The following is a 26,896-nucleotide window of genomic DNA, read 5'->3' as shown; positions in this document are numbered from 1 at the left end:
GTGTGTGCAAGAGTATTACTGTCTCCACGGGGCGCATAGTGTGAATTAAAAATAAGCAGGAATCTTATCAGGGGGATAAGGCACAGCGCCGCATTTTTTGGAACATAAAACATGCAACATAAAAAGAATAAAGAACAGTAAGGTTATTTGCTTCACTCATTCCCTTACATTCATTAATTCATTCATTCATACAAAAGAAACAAGCACACACACAGATAGTTAGACAGTCCTGCAAAGGTTAAGGTGTTACCAAGTTCTAAAGTTGCTTGGGTCAGTCTGGTTGTCAGCTGGCCTGACCACGAAGAATGGAGTCGGGTCTTCTTGGGTGAGCCTAAAACTCCTTCTTGCAGGTGGACAGACCCAAACCTTTTCTTTGTGTTCATTCTTTATAGTGATAGCTGTCCATACAAGCCTATGGATTCCACTGAGTCAGACACAAAGGTCATCCTCCTTGTCCTGTTGGCAGGCTGGGATTGGTAGGACATGATCTTCTGGCTTTGCAGTCTGCAATCTTCAGGGGGTTCATTGCTTCATTGCTTCAGCTGTCAGGGTGAAGGCATGATTTAATATTTGGTAATCCTTAACTGCTTACTCAACATTGCTGCGACCTTTAACTGTTAAACCACAGAAGACTATTTTCACCTGCGAGAAGACTGTCTTCCTTCATATTGTCACTTACATCCTTCATTCATTCTTTCATTACCTCTTTTCAAACATACCAGACATAACTCAGACCTTACATAAGCATTTTTCTTATACCAAATTTAAGTTCTAAAATCATGAGACCAACAGGTCAATATATATATATATATATATATATATATATATATATATATATATATATATGCTAAGCAATAGGAAATTTAAAATAGATGGTTAATTCCAAAACAGTAATAACTGATTAAAATATTATCTAAGGTAAATCATAACAAGATAAAGTTAATCTTGATGGTTAAATAATTCATTATAAAAATAACAATATAAGCAACTAAAGCAATTATAGCTACTGCAATACAGTATCAAAATAGTATGAGTTGGTCATGCCTTCTGGCAGTTGGATTGGTGCAAGTAACAGACATGCCTCTTTCAGGGTTCAAAACAACAAATCTTTTATTTGGAGTCGTCCTTTATCATTCACACCACTCTGCCTGCTACATTCAGTAAAGGAAACCAAAAATAAAGAAAATAACTTTGTCCTTTCAGTTTGGTCCTCAAAGTTTCTTCAGCTTCAGTAGCAGCAACCTCCTTCAGGTCCTTTTGCTCACAAAGATAGGCCTTTTTCAAATACTCCCAGCTGGGTATCCGTGCACAGACCTGATTGTCCACAGCTGTTCCTCATTGCCAAGCAGAGCTAGCATCCCGTTCTGGATTTTTAAAGGGTCTCTGCACCCTGTCACAAGAGGTATTTTCAGCGTATTTTCCTTTCAAGAATTATGGTGATAGACATCTCTGCTGGATTGCATGAACAGCCTTACACCCTGGGGACTGTGGTCTGCTCAGGTAGGAGGCATGCACATAAACATATCGTACTTAAGAGCCATCTACTGTGCATGTAAAGCCTTCCTAAGGAGAGAAATTTCAGGGTTCCGGTGGCCTCAGACCATACAAGTGGTGTCTTTCTTCTAAACAAACAGAGAGCTGTAAGGTCAGCTCTATTGTTTCAGGAAACTTTTTACCTATAAAACTCTTCAATAATGTATGGTGATTTTCCTATTCTGTGTAATTATTTTGAGAAACACAAGTGAGCATTTTATAACAGAAAATATATTGTACATTTCACATAAACAATACAAACAGCTATAAATCTTCAAAATAAACACCTTTATAGACTTTTAATCTTTTCCAAATATTCTGTTTAAGGACTTCGCAAGAGAAAAGTAATATGTATACATAAAAGTGAACGACTGGTAGTGTCTGACCAAAGATGTGAACATAAACCTGCTCCACCACCAGTCACTGAAAAGTGTAATACAGAATGTGAACTAAGGTAAAAATACATTCTTAATAAAAATTCCATTTAGCTTTTATTAGATTTTAAAAGTGAAAATCTAAACAAAAATCATGCAAAGACTGGGTAGCTGCTGCTGCTTTTTCTTAAATCAGTTGATTTCACATAAGTATACTCTAGATTTAAGTCTCTGAAACCAAGAATTAATCTACTTTATGTATTATGTGTCAAGGTCCTTCCTTTAGGGGCCATCCAGAATCGTACTCTCCAAAGTCTTGGAACCTGGTCCTGCATTCCTTGCGTGCCATGTTTGAAATGTGCAAAGGCTGCAGGTTTAGAATCACTGACTGAGTTTATCAGAAGCTACCTAAGGAGATTTAGGCAGAAATTGTTAATTTAAAAGGAATCTGGAAGTCTTCCACTTTGTGTGTCTAAATCCGCCTACTTAACTTTGAAAATTTCCATCTTTGTTTTCTTTGCAATTTATCTGTTGTCTAAAATACATATTTACACTGCATCCCCCATTATGCATGTATATCTTATTTTTAAAACACATTTAGTTTATGTAACCGTTTCTCTTTGCAGGTGGCATGATATTGGCAAGAGTGATTGTACATCACACTGTGGTCCAGGATATCGCACTTTAGATGTCCACTGTATGAAATACTCTGTTTCTAAAGGTCTTAGTGTTCCTGTCGATGATAAATATTGTGCTGACCAGCAGAAACCACCAGTCAGAGAACCCTGTCATGGTGACTGTCTGTTAACAAGTTGGCACTACACAGAATGGTCTGAGGTATAAATTTAAATGCTCATGAATGTAGTTCTGGTTAACATTTAGATTAGATTTTTATTTATTTTATGACCATTTCTGTTTATATATCTGAAAGAAAAATGTGTTTGGAGAATCAAAGTGGTTGGTAATGAACTTCACATTTATGTTTTCCAACACTTTTTGACATAAAGCTTTATTTACTGGGTTTTTTAGAAGCTCTAACAATTCAATTGCATGCAGCTGATCCTTTGAAATTTGGTTAAAGAAAAACCTTTAGTATAAAGATGCATCTTTTCTTTGTGCTGTTATATTATGGTCAGATTTAGCAGACATAAACCATTTTAAATCTACTGTTTTCCTTTTCTTGCTTTCATTTCTCTGGAAAATTTTTGGCAGCATGCCAAAATCATTGAACAGTCAAGCTGTTACAAAGTAGCAATGGTATATACTTCACTGGGAGCTTCCAGCCCTTACGCCAATCAACTTCACACAGCACCAGTCTTAGTGAAATTACATGTTATACTTAGACCATACTAAATCTGTGGAATGGTAAATGGTGTTAAAGTTAGAATGTGCTGTGATCAGTTGCACGTTAAAGGTTAATACCTTTTCTTGCCTGGACAGCTCTGACTTGCCACTAGAGCGCTGATGAGCAAGGGTGTGGCTAGGAGCCAGAAAATCTGGGTTGTCTTCCTGCTCTGGAGGAGGGAGGGGAACTGGAAGTAGTGCATCCTGGGATGCTGGAGGACTGCAGATTGCTCATTTTATCTCCATGGAACAGACTGAAATTACCCTAAAATGAGCTAGGCCATATGGCCCACAGTTAACCCTTGCCTGAGGTGGCTTAAATTAGAGCTGTTCAGAGGCTTCTTAGCACAAGTGAACGAGCTTTAACTTGTGAATGCTCATTTTTTGTAAGTGTCCTTAGTATGGTCTAAGTGTATGGTGTAACTTCACCTTTCCATCCTGTTCTTTAGGGCACCATTTGAGGCAAGAGCTCCCTCAACCCCTGAGACAGGTGGGAGAAGTCAGTTTGATCTCCTTTCCTACCCAGCACATGATGACTGCAGCCCAGCCTCCTGAGGACTTGCACTAAATAATTTTTCCTTACCTTCTAAAGAGGAGGAGGGGGAGAGGGAGTTGGTCCAGGCCAGCTCTCCCTCAGCACTGTTTAGATCTATCACTTGAGTCAGTGATTTACTCCTTTCTAGGGATAACACCTTTGCCCTACTATCAACTAATATAGTTAGTCCAGTAGCTCAAGTAGTAGCAGTTGAAGGCTGTATCAGTGTTGAGGGGTCAAACACTGCTGGTGATGCCTAAAAACTAGGGACCTACTGAAATTGTGGCAAAAAATGTAGTGCACGGTGGCTCCTTTGTTTTTGCAGTTTTTCCCACATGCTTCGCACCTCTCCCTTCACCCCCACTCCCACCCCCACCCCAAGCTCGCCCGTTGTTCCTGATGGCAGGGAGGCGAAAACGGTGTTTTTAAATATGGCGCAGTTTATGCCTCCCATTGCTGATTGGCCATTCGGTCCTGGTAACCTTGATGTTTGTTTACCAGCCGGGAGGCAAAAAATGTGGCATATTTATTGTTTGTAGTAATAGCAATGGTGTTACTACAGTTGCGTGTATTTATTTTTTAATTTTACAAATATGTGAGAAATTACCTACCAAGAAACTATGGTACGATAAAATTATGTAGGGTACAAACAGACATGACATTTTTCCTCTGAGAGCCTCTTGTCCAGGAATCCTACAGAGGTATGATTCTAGGTTCAAGCCTGTCAGGCTGTGTGCTCTTGCTCGCTGCCTACTGGCAAAGGGGCAAAAATGCACCCTGGAAGGGCTGTGTGTGTAAATGGCCATGCGGTTTGTGTTTTGATCTGGGTTAAAAACCAGGACATAGAGGGTCACCTCAAATAAGATGTCTGTTTACAGTCTTAGGTGCAAAGCCATGTACTTGAAAGTGGGGAAATGCTGGAATTAGAGTACCTGTGAAACTATAATTCTACCTCTTTTGATGAATATATTAGAGTAGTGTTTAATTCGTAAGATCATGTATTGTTTTGTCTATGGGATTCTCTACCTCATTCAGTGCACAAGAAGGGTGCAAAGTTTTCACAGGCAGCCACAAATCAATTATTCCTTAAGTTTTAGGTGCTTGACTTTGCAACCTAAATAGCTTAACATATGTGTATGTATTTTATGCGAGATGAGGTTATAAAATGGCAGCCTTAATATTAATGTATGATTGATATTAAAAAAAAAATGGGTGCTGAATTTATATCTAATGTATTTGAGTCTGTCGTGTTGCACTGAAGTTCAGGTTTTTTAATCTTCTTCATCTTTAAGGTTTTTAATGTATAATGAACTGGTCTTCATAACATAACATTTATTATATTTTCTCTATATCCCAGTGTTCCAAGAGCTGTGAGAGAGGTGTCAGAACCAGAGATGCTTTTTGTATGAACAACTTTGGTCATCATCTTGCTGATAGAGAATGCCATGAGCTTCCAAGAATTGTAACACAGAGCTGCAATGAGTTCTTATGCCCAAATTGGGCTACTAATGACTGGAGTGAGGTAATTCCAATCATGCAAAATTTAAGAATTCTTAATATTGCTATATTTTTAAAAAGATTTTAAAAGTAAGAAGTGCTTTTAAAATGTTTATCGTTTTTGGTTTGTCTACTTTTTTTTTTTTGTGTGCACTAACTGTAATGTATTCTGGTCATATAATTTTGCAAAGCTTTCTGGATAGAAAGGTTGCTTGATTCTTATTAAAAAGGTGAAACCATTAATTAGTCATGCTTTTTATCATCTGACAAATGTTATTTTATAACTCTGCAGTGTCCTGTAACATGTGGGAAGGGAATGAGGCATCGGCAGGTGTGGTGCCAAATAAAAGATGAAAAACTACAGGACAGTTTCTGTAATCCAAACTCTAGACCAGAATCAGTTAGACCATGTGAACTCCCTGAATGTGCATCTTGGCAAGTGGGACCATGGGGATCAGTAAGTACATTTGCATTTCTTGCTTTTTGTCTTCTATTCCAGAATTTTGGATAATAACGTAACAGTAAAGTATTTAATAGATTGTTGCAAATCATGGGAATTTTGTAATGTATTAAAGGGTAGTATGTTTTAGGAGATAATGCTCACCTGAAAGTGAACAGCTTTGCAATGCCATGAGAGCACTTAATGGCTGCCTGACCATGTGTCTACATGCATTTTAACTTCATTCAGTAAGTGTACAATACAGCTTAAATAAATATTGTGTAGCTATAACATCCCTTACCCCTCCCCCAATCCAACATAAGAGTCCTGAAAAAAACTCTTGGCATTTCATTGAACATGGTCACTCTAACTAGGGCTGGCATCGCTGAAATGAACTGAAAAATTTAATTTTTTAATTAAAAAAAGTAACACAAAATCCATATTTTTCTGTGATTGAAATGAAACACCACTAATATATTGATATAAATGTATATATAGTAGTGTTTCATTTTAATCACAGAAAGATGTGAATTTTGAGTTACTTTTTTTAATGCAAAAATTGGAGATTTTTTTTTTTTTAATCAGAGAAAACCAGGATCCCTGATTATTATTGTGTGAGAGGAGTGGCTATGCCTGGAAAAGTGCAGGCTCAGGGTGCGAAGAGCTGAAGAGTCCCATAGCTCTCAGCCTGTCATCATACGGTCTGTTTTCCTGACCTCTGATCATGCGCATGGCTCTCCTCTGGGCTCTCTCGAGCTTCTCCACATCTTTTTTGAATGGTGGAGCCCAAAACTGGACGCAGTACTCCAGTTGGAGCCTCACCAAGGCTGAGTACAATGGGAGAATGACGTCCTGGGATTTGCTTGAGAAGCATCTATGGATGCAAGGCAGCGTTTTGCTGGCTTTACTAGCCACAGCATCACATTGAAGGCTCATGTTCATCTTGTGGTCAGTCATGACCTCCAAGTCCTTTTTGTCCGTAATGCTAGCCAGTGTAGCACTGCCAAGTCTATAAGCATGGTGCGGGTTTTTCTTCCTGAGGTGGAGAACCTTGCATTTTTCAGTGTTAAACACCATCAGGTTCTTGTCCGCCCATTTCCTGAGCCTATCATGGTCAGCCAGGATCACCCTCCTGTCCTCAGGTGTGGATGCTTTACCCCAAATTTTGGTGTTATCAGCAAATTTGGCCAGTTTGCTTCTGACACCAATGTCCACATCATTAATGAAGATGTTGAATAGTGTTGGCCCAAGGACAGAGCCTTGGGGGACCCCACTGGTTACAGGGCACCACGATGATTGACTTCTGTCAACCACCACCTTCTGGGTCTGACCAAGGAGCCAATTCCCCAGCCAGTGGATTGCGGTGAAGCCAAGGCCACAGTTGACCAGTTTTGCCAAGAGGTGATCATGGGATACCAGATCGAAGGCATTTTTAAAGTCAAGATATATGACATCAATCTCTTCTCCCTTGTCCAGGTGATAGGTCACCTGGTTGTAAAAGGAAATAAGATTGGTCAAGCAAGACCTACCCTCAACAAACCCGTGCTGGCTATCCCTTAGGATGTTGCCATTGGCCAGTCTGTTAAGAATGGCCTCTTTGGTAATCTTTTCTAAAACTTTCCTTGGGATAGAAGTCAGGCTGATGGGCCTGTAGTTTGCCGAATCCATTTTCCTCCCTTTCTTAAAGATAGGCACCACATTGGCCTTCTTCCAATCTTCAGGCACTTTACCAGAGCGCCAGGAGCTCTCGAAGATTTATGCCAGGGGCTGAGCTATGATGCTTGCCAGCTCCTTGAGTACTCTGGGGTGTAAACTGTCAGGGCCAGCTGACTTGAAGGTGTCTGTCCTCTCAAGGTGTTCCTTCACGAGGTCAGCATTGATGGAGGGTAAAGAATCACCCTCACTCAGGTGTTCCCGTCCTGTAATGGGTAGGGGCGTTCCTTGGGACTGGTGAAAAAATGATGCAAAGTACCCATTTAGTAAGTTGGCTTTTTCCTGGGCATCAATTATCAGTTGTCCCATCTGGTTTAGCAGGGGTCCAATGTTGCCCTTGCTTTTCCTGCAGCTTCCCACATATCTAAAAAAGGACTTTTTATTGTCCTTGATACCTGTAGCTAGTTGGTGTTCCGTCACAGCCTTGACTTTCCTGGTTCTCTCCCTGCAGGTCTGGACCAGTGCAGAGTATTCCTCCTTGGAGATGGATCCAGTCCTCCATCCTTTGTAGGTCTTTCTTTTTAGATGCAGGAGGTCTGCTAGTTCCCTGCTGAGCCAAGGGGGTTGCTGTGCCTTTTTGCTGCCTTTCCTTTGAGACAGAATAGACTTTGCTTGTGCATCCAGGATTGCTCCTTTGAGGAGCAACCACTCTTCCTGTACTCCCCTCCCCTTTGGGTTGTGGTCCTTTAGGGCCTCTCTGACAAGCCGTCTGACCTTGTCAAAGTCGGCTTTCCTGAAGTGGAGGTCTTCTGTAATCCTGACCAACTTGCCAGCTTTATGGCAAATGGTAGCAGCTCGTGGTCACTGTCACCAAGTCTCCCTTCAATTAGGGAGGTCACTGATTAGGTCATTCCCGGTTGCCAGTACCAGGTCGAGCAGTGCTTTACCGCTCAACAGCCCATAGACTTCTTGCATCAGAGAGAGCTCATCCACGCATGAGAGAAAGCTTTGCAACTGCTTGGATTTGGCCAAGTGCTCTTCCCGTGAGATGTCAGGGTATTTGAAGTCTCCTATGACAACCATGCACTGGGAGCATGCAGCCTCAGCCAATTCCCTGGCGAATTCCTGGTCAAGCTCTTGATCCTGGGTAGGAGGTCTGTAATAGACTCCCACCATTGTGTCCCCTGTACCGTGTTCCCCAAGGATTTTAACCCAGAGGGTCTCCAGTCATCCACCCTGGGCGCCAGTGTCGGCTTGCAGGGATGCGTAGCTCTTCTTGATAGAGAGCTACACCCCCACCCCTTTTGTCTACTCATCTCTCCTGTGCAGGGTATAGCCATCTATACCTGTGGTCCAGTCATGGGTGGAGTCCCACCAGGTCTCCGTTATCCCTATGACATCATAATTATTTGTGTTAAGCAGGAGGACAAGTTCCTCCTGTTTATTCCCCAAGCTCCTGGCATTTGTGTACAGGCAGGCAAGTGTCCCTTTTGGGGACCCTGCCTTGCCTACAGCTCATTCCAGGGCTGGGGCAGGGGTGGGCTCCCTTAAATGCCTTGGCCTGCTGGCTTTGCAAGGGTTGCTCAGCAGGCCAGCAGAGGTGGTAGTCCCCCCATCCCTCGGCAGGCTCAGTTTAAAGCCCGGTGGAGCAGGTCAGCCAGCCTGGCTGAGAAGAGTCTCCTCCCCAGTGGAGAGAGGTGGAGGCCATCCCTTCCCAGCAACTCACTGTCTCTCTCACCAAATAGCAGACTGTGGTCATGGAAACCGAAGCCTTCCTGATGACACCAGTGCCACAGTCTTTGGTTCACTACCTCAGTCCTCCTCTCCAAAGAGGTCTACTGCAATGGTCACCAACCAGTTGATCTTAATTGACTGGTCGATCATGGAGCCTCTGACAGCAACCTCAGTCTGTCAGAAGCTCCATGATCAGGAGTGGCAGGATGAATGTGGCTGGGCTGAGCCACACGCCCTGCTGCCCAGGCTGGGCTGGGTGAGTGGGGTCAGAGCCTGGGCAGCTTGTCTGGGGGCTGGGGGCTGGGGAAGCAGGGTGGGGGCTGAAGGGGTGGGTGGAGCTGGGCATGTGGTGGGCGGGTCAGGGGGTGGGGCAGAGGAAGGTGGGTGGGCGATAGATCCTGGGGTGCCAAAAAATGATCTTCACCATAAAAAAGTTGGATACCTCTGGTCTGTTGTAACCCCCATATCCCTCTCTGTAGTCTAGCCAATTATTTATAGTCTGTATCTGTGCATGCAATTATTTTGTCACAAATGCAGGACTTTGCACTTGCATAGTTCAATTTCATCTGGTTGATTGTGGACCATTTTCTAGTCTACCCAGGTCATTCTGGATCTTAGCCTTACGCTCCAGAGTGTATTTAATTCCACCCAATTTGATGTCATCCACAGATTTGCTAAGCGTGCACTTGATCCCATCATCCAACTCATTAATTAAAATATTAAGCAATACTGGATCCAGGATGGACCCCTGAGGATGTACTCACCTGATGCTTCCTCCCAACTAGACATTTGCACATGTATTTACTGTGATTACTAATATGTTTATTAGATTTGTAAATTTACTGTTAGGGAATATGTATTCAGAATTATTTCCCATTATTAAAGTTATTCCACCTGTTAAATTATCTTTAGAATAATGTTAGTAAAGCAAACAAAACTCCCCAAATATGTGCAAAAGTAATTATTTCTAAATTAAGTTCTTGTTCATGTTACATAAGTAGTTTAAAAATAGAGCTATTCATCAAAATTGGCAAATGATTATTAGATCTAACAGTATCTTAAGCATGCACAATTGTTGGCTTTCAGTGTGCTGTGACATGTGGACATGGATACCAGATGCGTGCAGTCAAGTGTGTTACTGGCAATTACAGAGTTATTTCAGAGGATGATAGGGAGTGCAGTGCTGCTACCCGTCCTAGAGATAGCCAAGTAAGTAAAACATCTGAGTCTGAGAAAAAGTTGAGTTATTTTTATTATTAAATATATTAACCATTAAATAAATATAGCCTCTCTGCTGTTTGGTGGCTGGGAAAAAGATGCTGAAACTAACTGTTTTTCCCCTGAGCTTCAGTAGTGGCTAATCTAGAGAAAAGGATTCATGTGACTGGAGGTATACCCAGCATAGTCTGTCTGAAACTAGGACTGCCCAACCTGTTCCATCAGCCAAAAGGATGTTTTGATTAATTCCAAATTGCTGAGATGTTTGGAGCGCACACGCTCTCTCTCTCTCTCGCACGCATGCATGCACGCACGCAGACAGACACAGTGACCACTTAAGCCCTATGGTAGACTTCATGTTTTCACCCACTTGCTTTTATATTCAATTTTGGAATTCTAATCATATGTAGCTAAGAGAGGGAAAATGATTATTTGAGGGAACAAATGGTTAATATTGTTCTGAAGATAATATAGTTAGTTGTATATAATTGCATGAACTTAGTTCTCTGCATTTTCCTTTTATCCAAGGTTCCTCACCTATTTGATGCTTTTAATTTAAAAACTGCACTTTCCCATAATAACTATTGAACACAGTCAGTCTTTTTGATTCTTTTTAATAAAACAATGTTGAAGTCCAGGAGGACATAAAGGCTGTGTATACCCCTTATTAATAATAATCCAGCCATTATATGTTAGATATCTAGAGGCCAAGCAAGTCTCAAGATCTGAGCTCAGGAAGCACAGAGAAAAAGGTTCCATTGGTCCTCAGGTAAGGCATTTAAGTGGAAGCAGCAGGAGGATAAAATTGGACTTGGGGACCAGGAGTGCTTCAGAAAGAGACTTCATAAAAAATACTTCCAAAAGTAAAAGTGGGCACATCTACGTGAGACACTTTACTGCGTAGCAAACTACTTTGCTGCACAGTAAAGCATCACCCTCCACACGTGCACAAAAATTGGGGCTCAGTAGACTGTGCTGCTGGATAGTCCCATCAGATACAAGTGGTATCTGGCAGTGCAGTAAATCCTGCACTTAAATGCATGTGTAGACAGTAATGTTGGGATTAGTTTACTTCAGCTCAGTTTGAGCCAGAGTATATTTAGTCACATTAATTGCATGTGTAGATGTACCAAGCATGTAGTTAAGTAGCTGAAATGTAGAAATTAAGCTGTATGTGAAGTGATTGCCGTGCAGATTCTACTCTTGGAGTTCGTGAGCCTTTGTGTGTAAGACTGGAAAGTTTCAGACAGCAATGTCTATTGTGTACTTAGCTTTGTCTAGTACATAGCTGCTTAATGAAGTATATAGATGATAGGCTAGGTTCACTCTGTACTAATTTTGTTCTTGCTGATCATGGCTGCAAGATAGATAGTCACCCCTGCTATGTCTATGCCACTACCACCAAGCAAGGTAACAGATAGAGTTTTACATGGAATAGTTATTGTTAAGTTACTGGGTTATTGCTAGCCTTAACAAAGTTTACTTCTGCCCATTATCTCAAGGCAAAACTTTGAATAAAACTGCAGACCAGCATGGTATGGCTGAAAATTAGATTTAACAAGTTATGATGCTTCTTTTTCAACATGAGTTTGGTTTTTTCTTTGCAGTTTTGAAAACTGGTTTTAAGGTTCACATTATTCTTATTTTGCGCAGGACTGTGAAATGTCCCCTTGTCCAGAAACTGCAAAATTATGGACAACATCACTTCCTGTCATTCAAATAGGCAAGGTGACTCAATGGAGATATGGATCATGGACCCCAGTATGTAATATTATTATAGTAGGCACTATAAAGGCCCATACTTAAGCTGCTGTACTTAAGCTGGCATAACAGTTTCCATTCTCTCCCTTTTGTCCATTGATTAGAGTTTTCTTTAATGTGACTCTTCATGCTGGAATTTTCTAGGGGTGGCTTCCTCAAAAGATGAAGTTTCTGAAGTAAATTTGTTAAAAATTAATTGATCTGATGTGAAGCACAGAGTAAAAAAATAGACTTTTTCAATTATAAAAATATTATTTATATATGCTGTTTGTTTAATCTACTGTACTGCCAGTATGATGATTTCAAGTTGTAATTTTGGATATAAGTACCTTCATTGAAAAAAAGTGTTTTGAGACCTCTCATGAAAACTATTTTTGATTTCAGTGATATATTAACACTTGAAATAATGTAGCGGGCATGTGTTATATATATTTTTGCTACTCTCAAAGTGTATAACTAGGAGAGGCTATGATTTAATATTTATGCTCCACTGATTTAGCTGTGTAATATTGCAGAATGTGCTGAAATTGAGCATGGGTTGACATACTGTTATTCAGAAACATTTAACTCAGTTTGAAGGTGGCTTTGAGATATGAAAACATCAAAGTTCTGCTTGTGTGAAACAAGAACAAGAACAAGTTACTGAGCACATGGACAAAAGTCCTTTTTAGCAACTTTTAAAAGGAGGGGGGAGAGCTTCTGTTCTGTTACTTTGACCCTAAAGCTAGGGACAGACGTTCAAAAAGCCTGAACCTGAATTGATTCAGCCTTTGCAGGTTAGTCTAACCTGGCTAAGCTAAACTGGTTTGTAACCTTACAGACATTCTCTCTGGACTGAGCAAATTCAGGCACATGCCTGCAGTGGCTCAGGCTAGAGGCTGGAGGGTGCTAGAGTAGCCCTCCCTTCCCTTTCATAGTGCCGAGCTGAGGGAGGGTGTGGCCAGGTCTGGGCAAGACCTCTGATTAGAGAGGTCTGCCTACACCATCCCAGACTTTTCCCTGCTGGCTGCTCAAGGGTTGCCAGCCCCCAGCCCCGGGCTAGCACTCTGAGGCAAGTGGAGGCTGGGGCATGCAGTGTATGCATCTGCTGAGCTTTTCAATCTCCCTCCCTGGTTCTTTATACTGTCTGCAGTAAACTGACAGGCAAGCAAGCCAGCAGGGGGCTGATAACTAGGGATCCCGGTTTTCTCTGATTTAAAAAAATCCCCAAGTTTTAGTTAAAAAAAGTAACTCCAACTTCACATTTTCCCATGATTTAAATGAAACACCACTAATATATAGATATATATGTCGCGATGTTTCATTTTAATCATGGAAAAATGTGGAGTTGGGGTTACTTTTTTAACTCAGAGAAAACCAGAATCCTTGTGTGGTAAGTGTTTATCACCCCATCAGCAAAACAATAGCCTCTAACTTTTAGTTCAAGCTCTTTTTAAACAGCTGTCCTCTTGATTAACTCCAAAAATCCCTAAATGGACACTGTTCTGTCTGCCTGTCCCAGTGAAATTGGAGACACGCACACAGACACCTCTCAGCATTAGCCAGCATAGCATCTGCTTAGGGTCCATGGGGCTCAGGTCCATGCTGTGGGAGATGGGAGGGAGGCAGTGTGGGATCCCTGCTTGAGTAGCAAGCAGTGAGGGGGAGTGGAGCAGGGAGAAGCCAGGTAAACCCTGCTGTACGTGCATGCAGTCTCTGCTGGAGGTCTGGCCAGGGAGCAGGGGGGAAGGGCCAGGTCTGCTGTCTGAAGCAAAGAGCCCAGCCCAGAGAGCATGCTGGGATGCCAGGGGAGTCTAGTTTAACTTAAACCAGGAATGGGTCTGGAGCAGACATTGCATAAACTGATTTGACCCAAATCACTTAAGTCTAATACTACATTCAACCAGGTTTATCTTAAACCAGTTTCAGCCATTTTCAAACTGGTTTATGTGCACTGGGCTTATGTTCAGTTACAGGTTTAAACAGTTTCTAATCACCAAAACCAGTTTATGTGTAATGGTTGTCCCTAGCCTAAATGAACCAGGGTTAAAGTGAGAGTGTTTTTGCTAAACTTGTATTGCTGCAGAATCATGCAGATACAACAGTTACGTCATAACGAATATCAGTATCTTTTGATTTTACTATAGTTGTTATGTCTGTTCATAGAAATCTGGCCCTAAATATCCTATATCATTATGTCAAGAGATTAATATAAGTGTAAAATAATTAAAAAGTACTAGAATACACTAAATGTATAAAAATATCTAATATTATAGAAAAATTATATTTTAATAATTATGATTAACATGTGCTCCTGTGAGATAGTCGTGGTTGAGCATCTCCATTCCAAAGCCCATCGCTCCTTTGTAATCTGTATGAGGCCAGGATCACCCAGTAAAATGTCATTCCTTATATCCTGATGGAATGACTCAACAAGAACCACACTATTAGGGCTTTCCCCCCAGTTTAGAATCTGGCCTAGTACATGATTCGGTTTGGTCTTCCAGGTGCTTAAATGGGATGTAGGCAGCAGTTAGGCACCAAAATTCCAAAGAGCGATCCAGTTTTGTCCTGGTTCATAAGCCACAGAACTTAGTAGGTGCCTAAGTATATTCCTTTTGGGCTGCTAAAAATTAAAGGGGCTATGCTTGAATTTCTAAGCATACTCAGAAATAATACAGTTAGATCACCTGGTTGCCACACCCTTGTGTGTGCTATATTGTGATTCAATTTGTTGCTGGGGCATCCAAGTCTCTGGAAGAATCTGGTCTGGTAGCCAGTCCTGGAGCATTGCAAATTCACATTGAATTCAGCTAAAAAAAGATCACCAGTGGTGCTTATGCTTTCCTGTTGCCCAGCAGTGGTTAGAGCCCAAGAGTTATTTCTGCTTTTTTAACCAATGATGGTATAATATTAAATATATAAAAGAGTCTTTGTTACAGAACAGAATAGAACTCAGGTCTCCGTTACTTCAACAGAATGTTATAATAACTAGGTCACAAAAACATGCTGTCTTGCTAGCTTCCTGTCTTTTGTAGTTGTGGCTGTCCAGAGGCCCAGCTTCAACAGGAGAGATAGAGGTCTGTAGCCTGATTGTCAGGACACTCTGCTGGGAGTTGGAGATGTGGGCTTGAATCATGTCAGACTGTGGAGGGGCCTAGAACCCTGACCTCCTGATTCCTGGGCTGATGGTGGCTGCCTGCCCTCAAAAGAAGCATTAAAGGGAGACTTAGTGGATTACCAAAGTGCAGTTTGAAACTAATTTTGAGTTACCATAGGAGTGATTCTGTTACTGCAGATGGATATATCTGTGCCTCCATTATAGGAATAGAGAAATATTTTCATGTCTCTGGAGGGCAATCATATTCCTATAATGGGAGCATTTGTGCGCCCAGATGAGGTAATAGTCCTTTTGGTAATACTCCTTGGTAACACTCTTACATAGTGACCAAATAATTCATAGTTAAACTCAAACTGTGCTTTGGTCATCCTCCAGGCAAAATAGATTTCAGCCCCAAGTGCTCTGATTACAATTGAAAGGGGGTACTGTGCCAAGTGTTTCAGCTCCTGAGAGATGTGGGAATTCAGATGCACACTTTTCCTTGGGAGCACCTAAAGTCTTCTTATTGAGGGATCTCAGATGTTTAAGCCGATTCAAAATGGTTTGCTGCCCTGAGTTGAAACACCTATATTTTCTGCATTAGGATGTCTAAACACATTTTCTTCTGAGACCAAATTAGATTGGTGTTGACCTCATATAGTAAAACTTAAGCCTTTTTTTGCAAGTTAATTTGGAGTATTCTGATCAAATAAAATGTGATCTACATGTATTGTTCTCTTTCATAGTGCTCTGCATCATGTGGAAAGGGTAGTCAGGCTCGCTATGTAAGTTGTAGAGATGCTCATGGCGGAGTTGCTGATGAATCATTTTGTGCACACTTACCGAGACCAGCTGATATTTCAAGCTGTTTTAGTCCATGTGGAGACTGGCAAGTTGGAAATTGGTCACCTGTAAGTATTGTCATTCTCATTTAATATTTTTATTATATTAGTGACCAAAGGCTCTAATTATGATTTCTGCCTCATTGTGCTAAATGCTATACAGAAATGGATGAAGATACTGTCCCTACTTTGGAAAAAAATAAGTTTGTTTCTTACTTCAAAAGAAAACATAAATGTCTTTGGTTACTGATGTCTGATGTTGCATCACAAATATTGGGTTAATTTTTGGTCAGTGTTCAGTTACGTGTGATAGTGGAATAGTAACAAGACAAGTTGTCTGCGTCCATTACCATCAACAAATCAACGAGAATTACTGTGATCCTGAAGGCCGGCCTGCTCATGAACAAGAGTGTAACATGCCACCGTGCCTGCCAGTTTATCGTCAGATTCCTAAAACGAATTACCATCCAAGACATTTTCCAGAACTTGATTACCCTCCACTCCACAAGGGCCATCATCCACAAAAGAATATAAATCAATGGAGTCATCCTTCTGTCAGTGGATACCAGTGGAGAACAGGACCATGGGGAACAGTAAGCAAATTGTTAAAATTTATTAACTATGCTTATAATTCAGCATGAAGTGTTGTGTTCTCTTACCTTTTTTAACAAGTCTGAAATCTCTGAATGTTTCTGAATATTTCTGAAACCTGCTTTGTTGTACTATACATATTTAGTATATTTAATGTATATTTTTATTTAAAGCAAATATTTTTAAAGTAAAATTTTATAACTGAAAACATAATTTTCTTTGGTGGATATTTACAAGGTTGAATTTTTTATTTATACTTCACTGCAAATTTCCAATTTTCAAACTTTAAGGAATATATTATACATTTTGAGTTTCCCGTACAACTGACAATGATATATGTTTGCATATTATTTTACTAGTGCTCTAGTACTTGTGCACGTGGATTCCACCATCGGGTTGTAGTATGTCAAGATGAGGACGGACGAAGTGCTAGGTACTGTGATGAGGCAACAAAACCACCAGAATCGAGGCACTGTGATTCTGGACCCTGCCCACTATGGAACTATGGGAACTGGGGAGAAGTACGATTATTTTACTTACTTTAAAACAGCTATTAGATTTAGTATGTAACTCAGGGGTAGGCAACCCCTGGCACTAGTGCCAATGTGTGGCACATGAAGACATTTTGCTTGGTATGCATGGCTTGGGGTGGACAGTGGGGAAGGGGCTGGGGATGCACTGCCACAACAAGAATCAGGCCCCTCATGGCTCTCCTACCGTCCTCCCCAACACCAACATCTTACAAGTCAAGGTTGCAGGTGTTTTGGGAATTCTGCCCAAAAACATTGCCAACCCCTGACATAACTGTATTTTATTAAGTGGAAGGGTAAATATTTCACTAATCTTAAAAAAAAGCCAAATATTTAAATTTGCCACATATATAAATAATAGTTCAGTGAAAACATTATTCATTGACCTAATTAGATACTATTGTAAAAATGTCTTTAAATGAGCACTTTACATCAGTAGAGTCTTGAATCAGGCATGACATACAATTATTTTCCATTGCAAAAAGATATGAGAGAAGCTTTGCCACAAAAATCATTGTCTAATGGCCACCATAAGGAAAGTGGATACAAGAAGGTGAAATAAGTGAAAAATTTTCTTGGAAATATACAGGAAACCCTCACTATTCATGGGTTTGGCATTTGCCATTTCAAATATTCTCGAATGCTGAACCTGTATTTTAAATTCACTTTAAACACTTACAGGAGCTCCTCAGGAGCTCTGTGCTTGCTGCTGCCGTGCTCCCATCGCCACCGCTGTGCTATTACCGGAGCCGTGTCCCACCCCACCCCCCATCCCCCCCCATCCTCCGGGAGCACTGCGTTTATGAACGCAGTGCCTTATTCACGGATTTTGCCATTTGTGTATGGATACGAGAATGTATCCCCCCACAAATGGCAAGGGTTGCCTGTACTGTAAAACTGAGCAGCAAATTATACAGCTGGTCCAATAAAAGAAACTACCTAAACAAGTCTGGCTTCTTGCGTATTCCTTTGACCATCGTGATTACTATAACACTACAGCAATACTACAACACAAAGTATTATATTCACTGCCTGTGATGGACAGGGTAGATAGAAAAAAATACTGAGTTGGAGCTGTAAATTGATAGCATGGAAGAAAATAACCCCATGTTGAAAGTGATATCCTAGAGATAAAAGTGAGTCAAAGAAACCTGATATGGTATTTTAGAGGAAGAAATAAGATGACTTTTGGAAGATACAGGCCCAGTAGTCTGGTTACTTCTACCTCTTTAATTGCCCGGGTATCTGTGAATTATTTCAATTCTGAAAGCAAGGAAGTGGTTCTCTATCAAATGCATGAGCAATACAGAATGTGACCATATGTTTTGTTCTAAACACTACATGTACAATTGAAACAAATAGAAACTCTATTTGGGGTTAATTCTGTCATTGACTCCATTCACTTAATTTCCTTCATTTTTCTTCAGTCCTGGGTACCACACTAACCATGTAAAGATTGTCAGCATTTTTTGAATTCTTTACAATGTTGATGTTTTTTCATTCAAATTCTGTATTTTGATAGGGGAAATACAATACAATTTGAATGATTTTTTTTATGCATCTTTGGACCTGACTCTCCAGTAGTAAATGTTTTACCGACACATAATGGACATGAACATGTTACCATGAGATAAACAATGCTGTGGATTTATAGCAGGTCACCAATTCTGTAACAACTCTGTGTGCATTTTCTTACCCCATGATAAATGAAAACTAACCATTGGCAGCTTACGCTTCAGTGAAAGGAAGTAACTTTCATTTACTGGGAGGTAAAGGTGTGCACATGGCAGTTGGCCTGGAGTAGCTGTCATGCATTTATCTTTTAATAGTTTTTTATGGGGCCATGTTCATTTTTTGTGGGTAGACTATCTACTATAGTGAGGTAACAAAGTGTTGGGGGCAAGCAGACATTCACATAAAACAAGTATTAAATAACAGTGACAACTTACTGATAAATAACTGTTTGGCTTAGCGGTACATGAAAACAATGTCAATAAGAATGTTCAACCACATTTTTTTATGTTGTAGTGTACTCAAACATGTGGAGATGGAATAAAGACAAGACTAGTGATTTGTCAACTTCCTAATGGCCAAATGTTGAGTGATCAAAACTGTGAACTTCTAGACAAGCCACCACATATAGCACAATGTAATGTGCATTCTTGTCCTGGTGATGTTTCATGGCATCGGGGACCATGGAAATCGGTACGATAGTATTCACTATTTTTTCATTTTCTCTCTTTGTTTCTTTTGTGGTATTTTTATTTGATCACAGGAAAATAAAGCTGTGTGTGAAATGTACCCAACATAGTTTTAATAAAATTTTGCCTCTGCCCATAAATGACATGGGAAAACTTTCATTGACTTCAGTGGAAGCAGTATCCTGCTCCAATGCAGTATAAGAATAATTTTAAAATTGATTTGCTTATCGTCCAAGTGTTTACTGGTAAGTAGCAGCTTATTATGTTTTTTAGAAGTAGAAATCAATTTGGGATTTTAATTTTAAATTCAATATCTTAATTTATACCATGGAATTATCTATATATTTATATAGATACTTGTATATAGATCAATATATTCTAATAAGATGCATTTAAGTATCAAGTAAATCTCACACACAGGTATATTTTACTTACTGTGGCATCACTCAACATTGTAGTCTATATTACATGTAAATATTGTATATAAAGTTTAAATTTAACAACGGCTAATTAAAGTTGTCTTTGCATAATTGTATATGTAATTATAATACAGTTTCTATGTCAGCATTTATTAAAGTGCAAAATGAAATATAGTTATTACCATTAAAAACTTTACAGTTATCACTCTCACATAATATTACTGAATTAATCAAACTATACCTTCTACTAAGAGAATACTGTATTTACTCAAATATAAGATGTGGTTTCCCTCCACAGTCAGCACAGAGGAAAAGTCCCTTATCTTATAACTGCATAGTCAGAAACCTCTTTAAAAATATTGGCTATCACTAAACTGCTGCCAGAAGCAACATGTGCTCAGTAATGGAAACGAAGTATGAAGTTGATTAAATGCAGCCAACGCTGAGCATGACTATAAAAGATATGACCCACATTGGGCAGAGGTACTGATAGGAACCTACTGCAAGAATAGATTAGATAAGATTGCAATTTAAAGGAGGATTTGTGAAGCTTAGGTCAGGTTGTTCAGGTCCTGGGAGAGGTAGATATATATAAAATCAAAATCTCTCTCCCCCCTCCACATTAGAAACAAAAGAGTTTTTACATCACTTTACATAAAACATTTCCCCAAACTAACATGGAATCTCTTCATTTATATCTTTTGACATCTACTGTTTCATCCATCTATGTGCTGCTTATCCTCTGGCATCACTTGCCTCCTGTTTTCATACAGCCTTACCAGAAACATCTCCCCTCCTCTGATTTATCCATTTTAAACAATCAACATTGCCTTTTATTTCACATCATATTAACATTTCTATACCGATTCTCATATAAGTGCCTAACAGGCTTCCCTTACCACTTACATCTCTTCAAATGGCCTTACTTGTCATGCTTTTACCGGTTTCTTCCCAACCCATGCTGTTATTCCCCCTGGTCCCCCTCCCCCACTCAGAATTTTCCCAGAACAGTGTTCCCCAATCTTTTAATCTCCACTTGTTCGTTGCACTCATTGCTCCCAGCTTGTCTTCATCTCTGTCAATAGAGATGCATTGATAGATGCACGCTTTCTCGTGGTGTGCACCAGCAGGGTCCGCGGCTTCCAGATGGCCACTCTCCTGCACATTATCAACAGTTTCATGTGCTGGCTCATTTTCTCTCTTTGGTCCAGTCTGTGCATTGCCATCTTGTATGTCAGTACATTACTCCATTGGGTTCTCTTGCAGACCTCCCCACCCTCTTCCATACCTTCTCTGCATACCTGCCCTCCCAAAACAAGTGGCAAACTGGCTTCTTGGTTTCAGTTTTTCCTTGGGCATTTTTCTGATCTGTGTAATCTCCTTCTTCATTACCTCTACCCTACCGTTAACACATTCTGCACTGCCATCTACGCAATTTCTACATGTTCCCTCTTTGCCTGTGCTTCCCACATCCCCTTCCACACTTTGGTTGGCTGAGTGACTCTCGGTCAGGTTCCCCACTTGTGTTATTTTGCCTCTGACCCTTACATTCCTTTCAAGGCTTTTACTATTTTCCCATTTCGTCAGGCTTCCTTCTAACAATTCATATTGTACTATAAACTTATCTGCTCTTGCATAGTGGGCAGGGGGTGTCCAAGCCCAAGGCATTTTCCATCCCTCCTTCCCTCTTTCCCATGTCTTTGAGACTTTTCCTGTTAAGTACTGACAAAAGCCTGCCATTTTCTCTTCCCCCTTTATCCCCACCATCTACATTCTGATGAATGTTGTATAAATAAACAGCTCTGTTTGGCATTCCCCATACTCCCACTTGTTTTCCCTTGTATATTTCTCATCTTGCCACCCTCTTCCTTTTGATGCCCCAGTAAAAGGTGCATTTAAGCTTTTCAGGCTAATGTGTGGTATAAGCTGCAGCCAGATTCCCCAGTATCTGATAGTCCTCTTTTGTACTTTCCTGCCACGTCTTTCATGTTAAATAAAATTCCAAAAGAGAAAGTAAATATTGGGAGGTGTGCCTAATGAATCTCACTGCAACCAGATTATGTCTTCCTGTCTCTTCACAGGGCTCCCCACCAACCCCTATACCCTGCCCTTACCACACCAGATGTTCAAAGGTACTTTAATACGGTGACTGCTTAAATCATCCACTCTACTTCCATAAACTTTTCATGATGCCCACTGACTGTCACCATCTGTCCTCATACTAGTTGGATGTTTCTTAAGCTATCATGGGTTTCTCCATAGTTGGTCAGTTCTTATTTCCCTCTCTGACATCCAGGGTATATTCCCTCTCAATTCACTCACAAGGCTCTAAGCATTAGCTGATATCCAGCTAAGTGTCTGAGCCAGCTGCTTGTGATTAGCTTATCAGCATGTCAGTCAGTGAGCCTGAGCCTGCCTCACACAGTCCCTTGACTTGGCCACTAGATTGCTCTCTTGCTGGGGAAACTGCACTCCCATAATCTGGTCTCTTTAAAGTTCCCTATTCTCTGTTCCCTGAGGGCAACACCAAGAAGCATTCATTCACCAGTCAGGCTTCTCTTTGCCCTCCTGTAATGTTCATTTGCTGGCTCGTAGCTTGAAGCAAGCTTCTCTGTCTGCTTTCCTCTCAATCAAACTCAGTCAACTCCTTGACTAGGAGTCTAGTAAATCACTACACTTCTGCATGATGAGCACGAGCATCTGCTCATGCTGGCGTCCCTCTGGGGCACTAACCTGTCTGAACCCTGGGCTTTTAACTTTCGGGTCAGTGGCCTGGGCCAATGAAGGCAGCTTCATTTCAGTGCTGGCTTCTGGCACAGATCTCAGTGAGAATTGATAAGGCTGACTTACTTTATTGTTTTCTTCCCACCCACTCCTCTTTTATAGGTAGGGCTCTTTCCCTGGCAGCAGTTCTCAGCCCCGTTGTCTCTATTTCGCCCAGCTACTACACTTGATTTTAACCACAAGAGGCTGAGAAGCAATAACCCTTGGATCTTGGTGTCTCCCCTGCTCCTGGGAGATGTGGGGGTTCAGACACACTCTATGCTAATATATGCTACTGTCCATTATGTGCAATCTACCTTAGCACCAACTCTTTTTCAAGTCTTGGTGAGCCACTACACTGAATACATGTTGACTTCCTCTTCATTCCCACAGCTGAGATGCTCCTTTCTTCCCAATTGCAGTGATCCCTGTTTCTTTACCAGCCCTTACTGTCTGGCAAACATCACCAAATGGGGTCCCAAGTAGTTCATCCAGAATCCTTCTCTGTCTAGTGCATATGATTAGCATGGCCCTGTACTCCATGAGGTAAAGCTGGATGAGGCTGCTCTATGCCTCATGTGCATATAAGTTTTTGGAGGCTTCCAAGACTCCTGACACAAACACCTGGTTCCAGTCATCAGTGTAGGGCTAATTAGCATATGGATCCTTTGTCAGGGGTATCTGTATTTCACAAACGTACTAAGCAGTGCTGAGCTGTAGGGTCACTATGGCTTGAAAACTTGTAGATTCTGCTGGGTCCCAGCCCAGTGAACTTTATGGTAAAACATGAACCTTTTGGATTTAGGCTTTTACTATATACAAGTAGATACAAAAGTGTTGCTTAGAAGTGTTTATGGAATACCTGTGCTAAAGCTTGTAGCAGTTTCAAAAAAGGTGAAATGCATCAATTCTAGATTAACAAAGTCTATGGGCACCTGTAATAATTTGCCTATATATAAGTTACTATAGGTATGTTTATTTCAAAGTCAGTGGGCACATCTACATGAGATTAGCTCCACAGGAAATGTCTAAGCATCTACACATGGACCAGGGGCTGCTGTGACATGGCTTAACATGGTGTGCTCCTGAGAGCATGTTCAAACACAGTGCCCAGGAGCAATAAACTCTGGATCAATATATACTGGGATTTGTTGCTGCACATTAATTGCATAAGTAGACATGCCCAGTGTTTTCAAATTTGCCCCTCACTTCCATATGCTCAGAGAGAGCAGGGGGGAAGAAGTTAGGGAGTGGGGGCAGAGGATAAGGGAGCTATCTGATGCCCTAGGTTATTTTCTGTGCTTTAGCAGTACAAGGAGGACAAATTCAAGGCAAACCTGCAATAATTAGATTCTGTAGCTGGAAAATTATAACAAATTTATAAATTTTCCATATAGAGAATCTAATTATTGACGGTGTCGTCTTATATTCAGGGTTGTTTTAGATTTGAGTAAATACAGTGTATAATATTTTTTATTTTATGGATGCCCAGTAATATTCATTAGGCATTATGCAAAACTGTAAAGAGATTAATGGCAGCTACTGAAAAAGGATAAACCACTTTCATTGAAATCTGTGGTAGAATTCACAGTGACATCATTATGAGCAGGACTATAATCATAGTGGTATTAAGCATTATTTAACTCATAAAATTATTTTAATTTTTTTTCTAATTAAAGACAGTAGAGACATTAAGTTGTTTTCAAATTTGAATTTAAAATGTTTCAAATACTATACTTTTATAATCTTTGAAACAGATGATTTAATTAGTAATTTACAATATATTTTTCTTCCACTGTGCAAAACAGAATTTCAGTTTTATTATTAGATGTCCAGAGATGTCTTTTTTAGGCATTTTCTGAGTATCTAGGGATAACTTGTAAACACTTTAATTTAATATTTATCGGTAACTGTATCACTGTGATAAGCTAAGCACATCCTCAATTTTGAACCTAACTTCCAATTCCCTTTGTCACCTGAGATCCCCTGCTGCCAGCTTATTCTCTGGTTGATGCAGCTTGCACTGCTTTTTGTAGCTGGCCATGCAACCACAAGAGAACCCCAATGGACCATCAAGCCAGCCTGTTTCTGAAGTGAGGCTTTCACATTATAGTGCCATTTTGCAAAGATGTTCATTTTGATATCCCAAGTGATTTAAATACATTTAAATTCTTCAAAAGTAGTCATATAATATAAAATGGCACTTTTAAGATGAAAAAAGAGAAGCATTTATGTGACCTTGTTATTTGATCCCACTTGTTAGGAGTATCACTGAGATGTAGGACATGTAGCACAAAACTGCAGTGAACTTTTAAAAAATCTTTTTAAAACTGAGATATAACTGCCATATTCATGGAATTATTGGTCACCAGGAACTAGACAGTATATATTTGGCATGCCCCTTATTTGGGGTGATGGGAATTTGTAGAGTTCCAAAGCAGTACCAGAGGCATTTTGCCTCAGAAGCAGGATGCCTCCTTCAAGCTCTTCAGTGAAATGTGGTCTATCTGGTACATTCAGTATATTTTTATATCCCATCTCCTTAGTGTATAACTATTTAGTCCTCTTGACTAGTGTATATTTGGTTGAAGGGTTGAAGCCATCACTCTACCTACTGCAAGTGCCTTTTTAAGATTTAGAGCGTCCTCATAGGAACCTGTTTGTAACAGTCTTGGACAGCTATTCTTGAATGGAGGATCTTTACTTTGGCTGCCCCACACCTACCCTCCCCTTACTAAGGGACTAGCTAGAATCTGATTCCATGTTCTTCATGAAAAAAAAAGCAAATTTAGCTCTGTTGGACCAGAAGTTTTGGCTGACTGATTCTGCAGTTGTGTTAGTTGACCTAGGTCTTCCTGATAAATTTCTATCCTCATGCATAAAAAGATTTAGAAGAAGACTAAATGAGCTAAATCAGGGGTGTCAAACATATAGTTCAAAGGTTGAAAATCCTGTTGAGGCCTATGGAACCTTTCTTATTAGAAACATTCATGGGACCAGCAACTGGCCTTCATGTCAGGGGTCTTTCTGTATGCACTTTTTCAAGATCCTTTTGAGTGCTCAGTTAAACTACTTTACTAGTCCACCTGTCTTTGGATGGTATAGAGACTTGTATATAGCTTATTTTTGAAGTTTCACAGAGTTCTTTTGTGACCCTAGACATAAAGTTACTTCCTTGGTTTGATACTCTCTCTCAAGAAATACCTATTTTAGCAAAGTTCTTCCAGTAATTCCTGCATTATCTTAGGAGTTTGTCTCTGGGTAGCAAGTGGAATAATACATTATGACTAGTATGTATTGATATCCTGTTGGTCACTTTTTCCAGGTTTTGCTATACCTATGACTCTTCCCCCACCCCACAGTGGCATAATCATCAACGAAGCAAGTTGGCAATCCAAGCTGGCAATCTAGGCATGACTGGCAGAAGTCCCTGACCTCTCAATAGACCCTAGGCCATTAGAGCCATAAGCGGAGTTTTTCCCTTCCTTCATGATACCCCAAGTGCACCCCTCCACCTTCCCCTAGTGTCTCATGCATGGTCCTTATCAGGGCCCTCCTGCATATCTTGGGTATTAACAACTTCTTAACCTCATTCCCTTCATTCTGTATTATGATCTATCCGATATAATGAATCATTCTATATCTCAAACCTGGGATTCAAGTCTGTCAGGTCAGGGTGCTGTATATCCCCATTATTCCTTGATCTTTCCCTCATTCATTTCCACTGTATCAGGAGAAACGGCCAACATGGGTTGAGGCAGTATACAAGTCTTGTGCCAGTTTTGTACCACAGCAGACTTAATCCTCCACCATCTGGTTAGATGGCTTGAAAGCTGCTTTATGCTCCAAGAGGTGTACTGCAATGGAGAATTAAACAAACAAAGTATTGCTTAATGATATCTATAAAACTAATCTTCAATAGTAAAAATTATTACCTAAATGAAATACCCATTGGTATTTGAAACTAGCTATGATAACATTATATATCATTGCTCAGAGACCATAAAAAGAGCTCTGCAAACCAGAGCTGGTGGAAATCGGAAAGGATTATGTTCAGAAACAGGAGAATGAAGCAGAGGTCTGCAACCAACTTTGTTATGAAGTAAGATTGAAAGAGCCGAGAGATGTTTACAGAAGGGGTAGAATCATAGAAAGGGCGGTTGTGGCTATCTAGTCAGGGTGTGTGATATGTGGAGTGATGTTTACAGTCCCCAGGTGGCAGTGCAGAATGGAGGATGTCTGAGTATCTCATGCTTCTGGGGTTTGTTGTGTGTCACGCAGAGCCAGGGAATATTTTTTTCCTCGTCTGCCTGTTGCTATGGGTTTGGGGGGTGGGGAAGTGGCGGGGGGGGGGGGAGGGGTACACAGGTTCACTTTGCCCAG

General features: G+C 40.5%; 1 protein-coding gene across 1 annotated transcript in view; it reads left to right on the top strand.

Annotated features, from left to right (window-relative positions):
- Positions 1–26,896, top strand: part of ADAMTS20 (ADAM metallopeptidase with thrombospondin type 1 motif 20) — a 165,741-nt gene that overhangs the window by 71,164 nt on the left and 67,681 nt on the right. Inside the window, exons 19-28 of the mRNA XM_006272240.3 lie at positions 1,861–1,987; positions 2,534–2,744; positions 5,144–5,308; positions 5,576–5,740; positions 10,196–10,318; positions 11,981–12,088; positions 15,914–16,078; positions 16,303–16,602; positions 16,960–17,121; positions 19,159–19,335. Coding sequence (XP_006272302.1) covers positions 1,861–1,987; positions 2,534–2,744; positions 5,144–5,308; positions 5,576–5,740; positions 10,196–10,318; positions 11,981–12,088; positions 15,914–16,078; positions 16,303–16,602; positions 16,960–17,121; positions 19,159–19,335 — 1,703 coding nt within the window. The remainder of the gene's footprint in view (positions 1–1,860; positions 1,988–2,533; positions 2,745–5,143; positions 5,309–5,575; positions 5,741–10,195; positions 10,319–11,980; positions 12,089–15,913; positions 16,079–16,302; positions 16,603–16,959; positions 17,122–19,158; positions 19,336–26,896) is intronic.

The sequence above is a fragment of the Alligator mississippiensis genome, chromosome 4 (assembly GCF_030867095.1).
Source record: "Alligator mississippiensis isolate rAllMis1 chromosome 4, rAllMis1, whole genome shotgun sequence".
Taxonomy (NCBI): Eukaryota; Metazoa; Chordata; order Crocodylia; family Alligatoridae; genus Alligator; species Alligator mississippiensis.
Note: the sequence above shows the minus strand (reverse complement) of the source record. Positions and strands in the feature narration are given on the sequence as shown.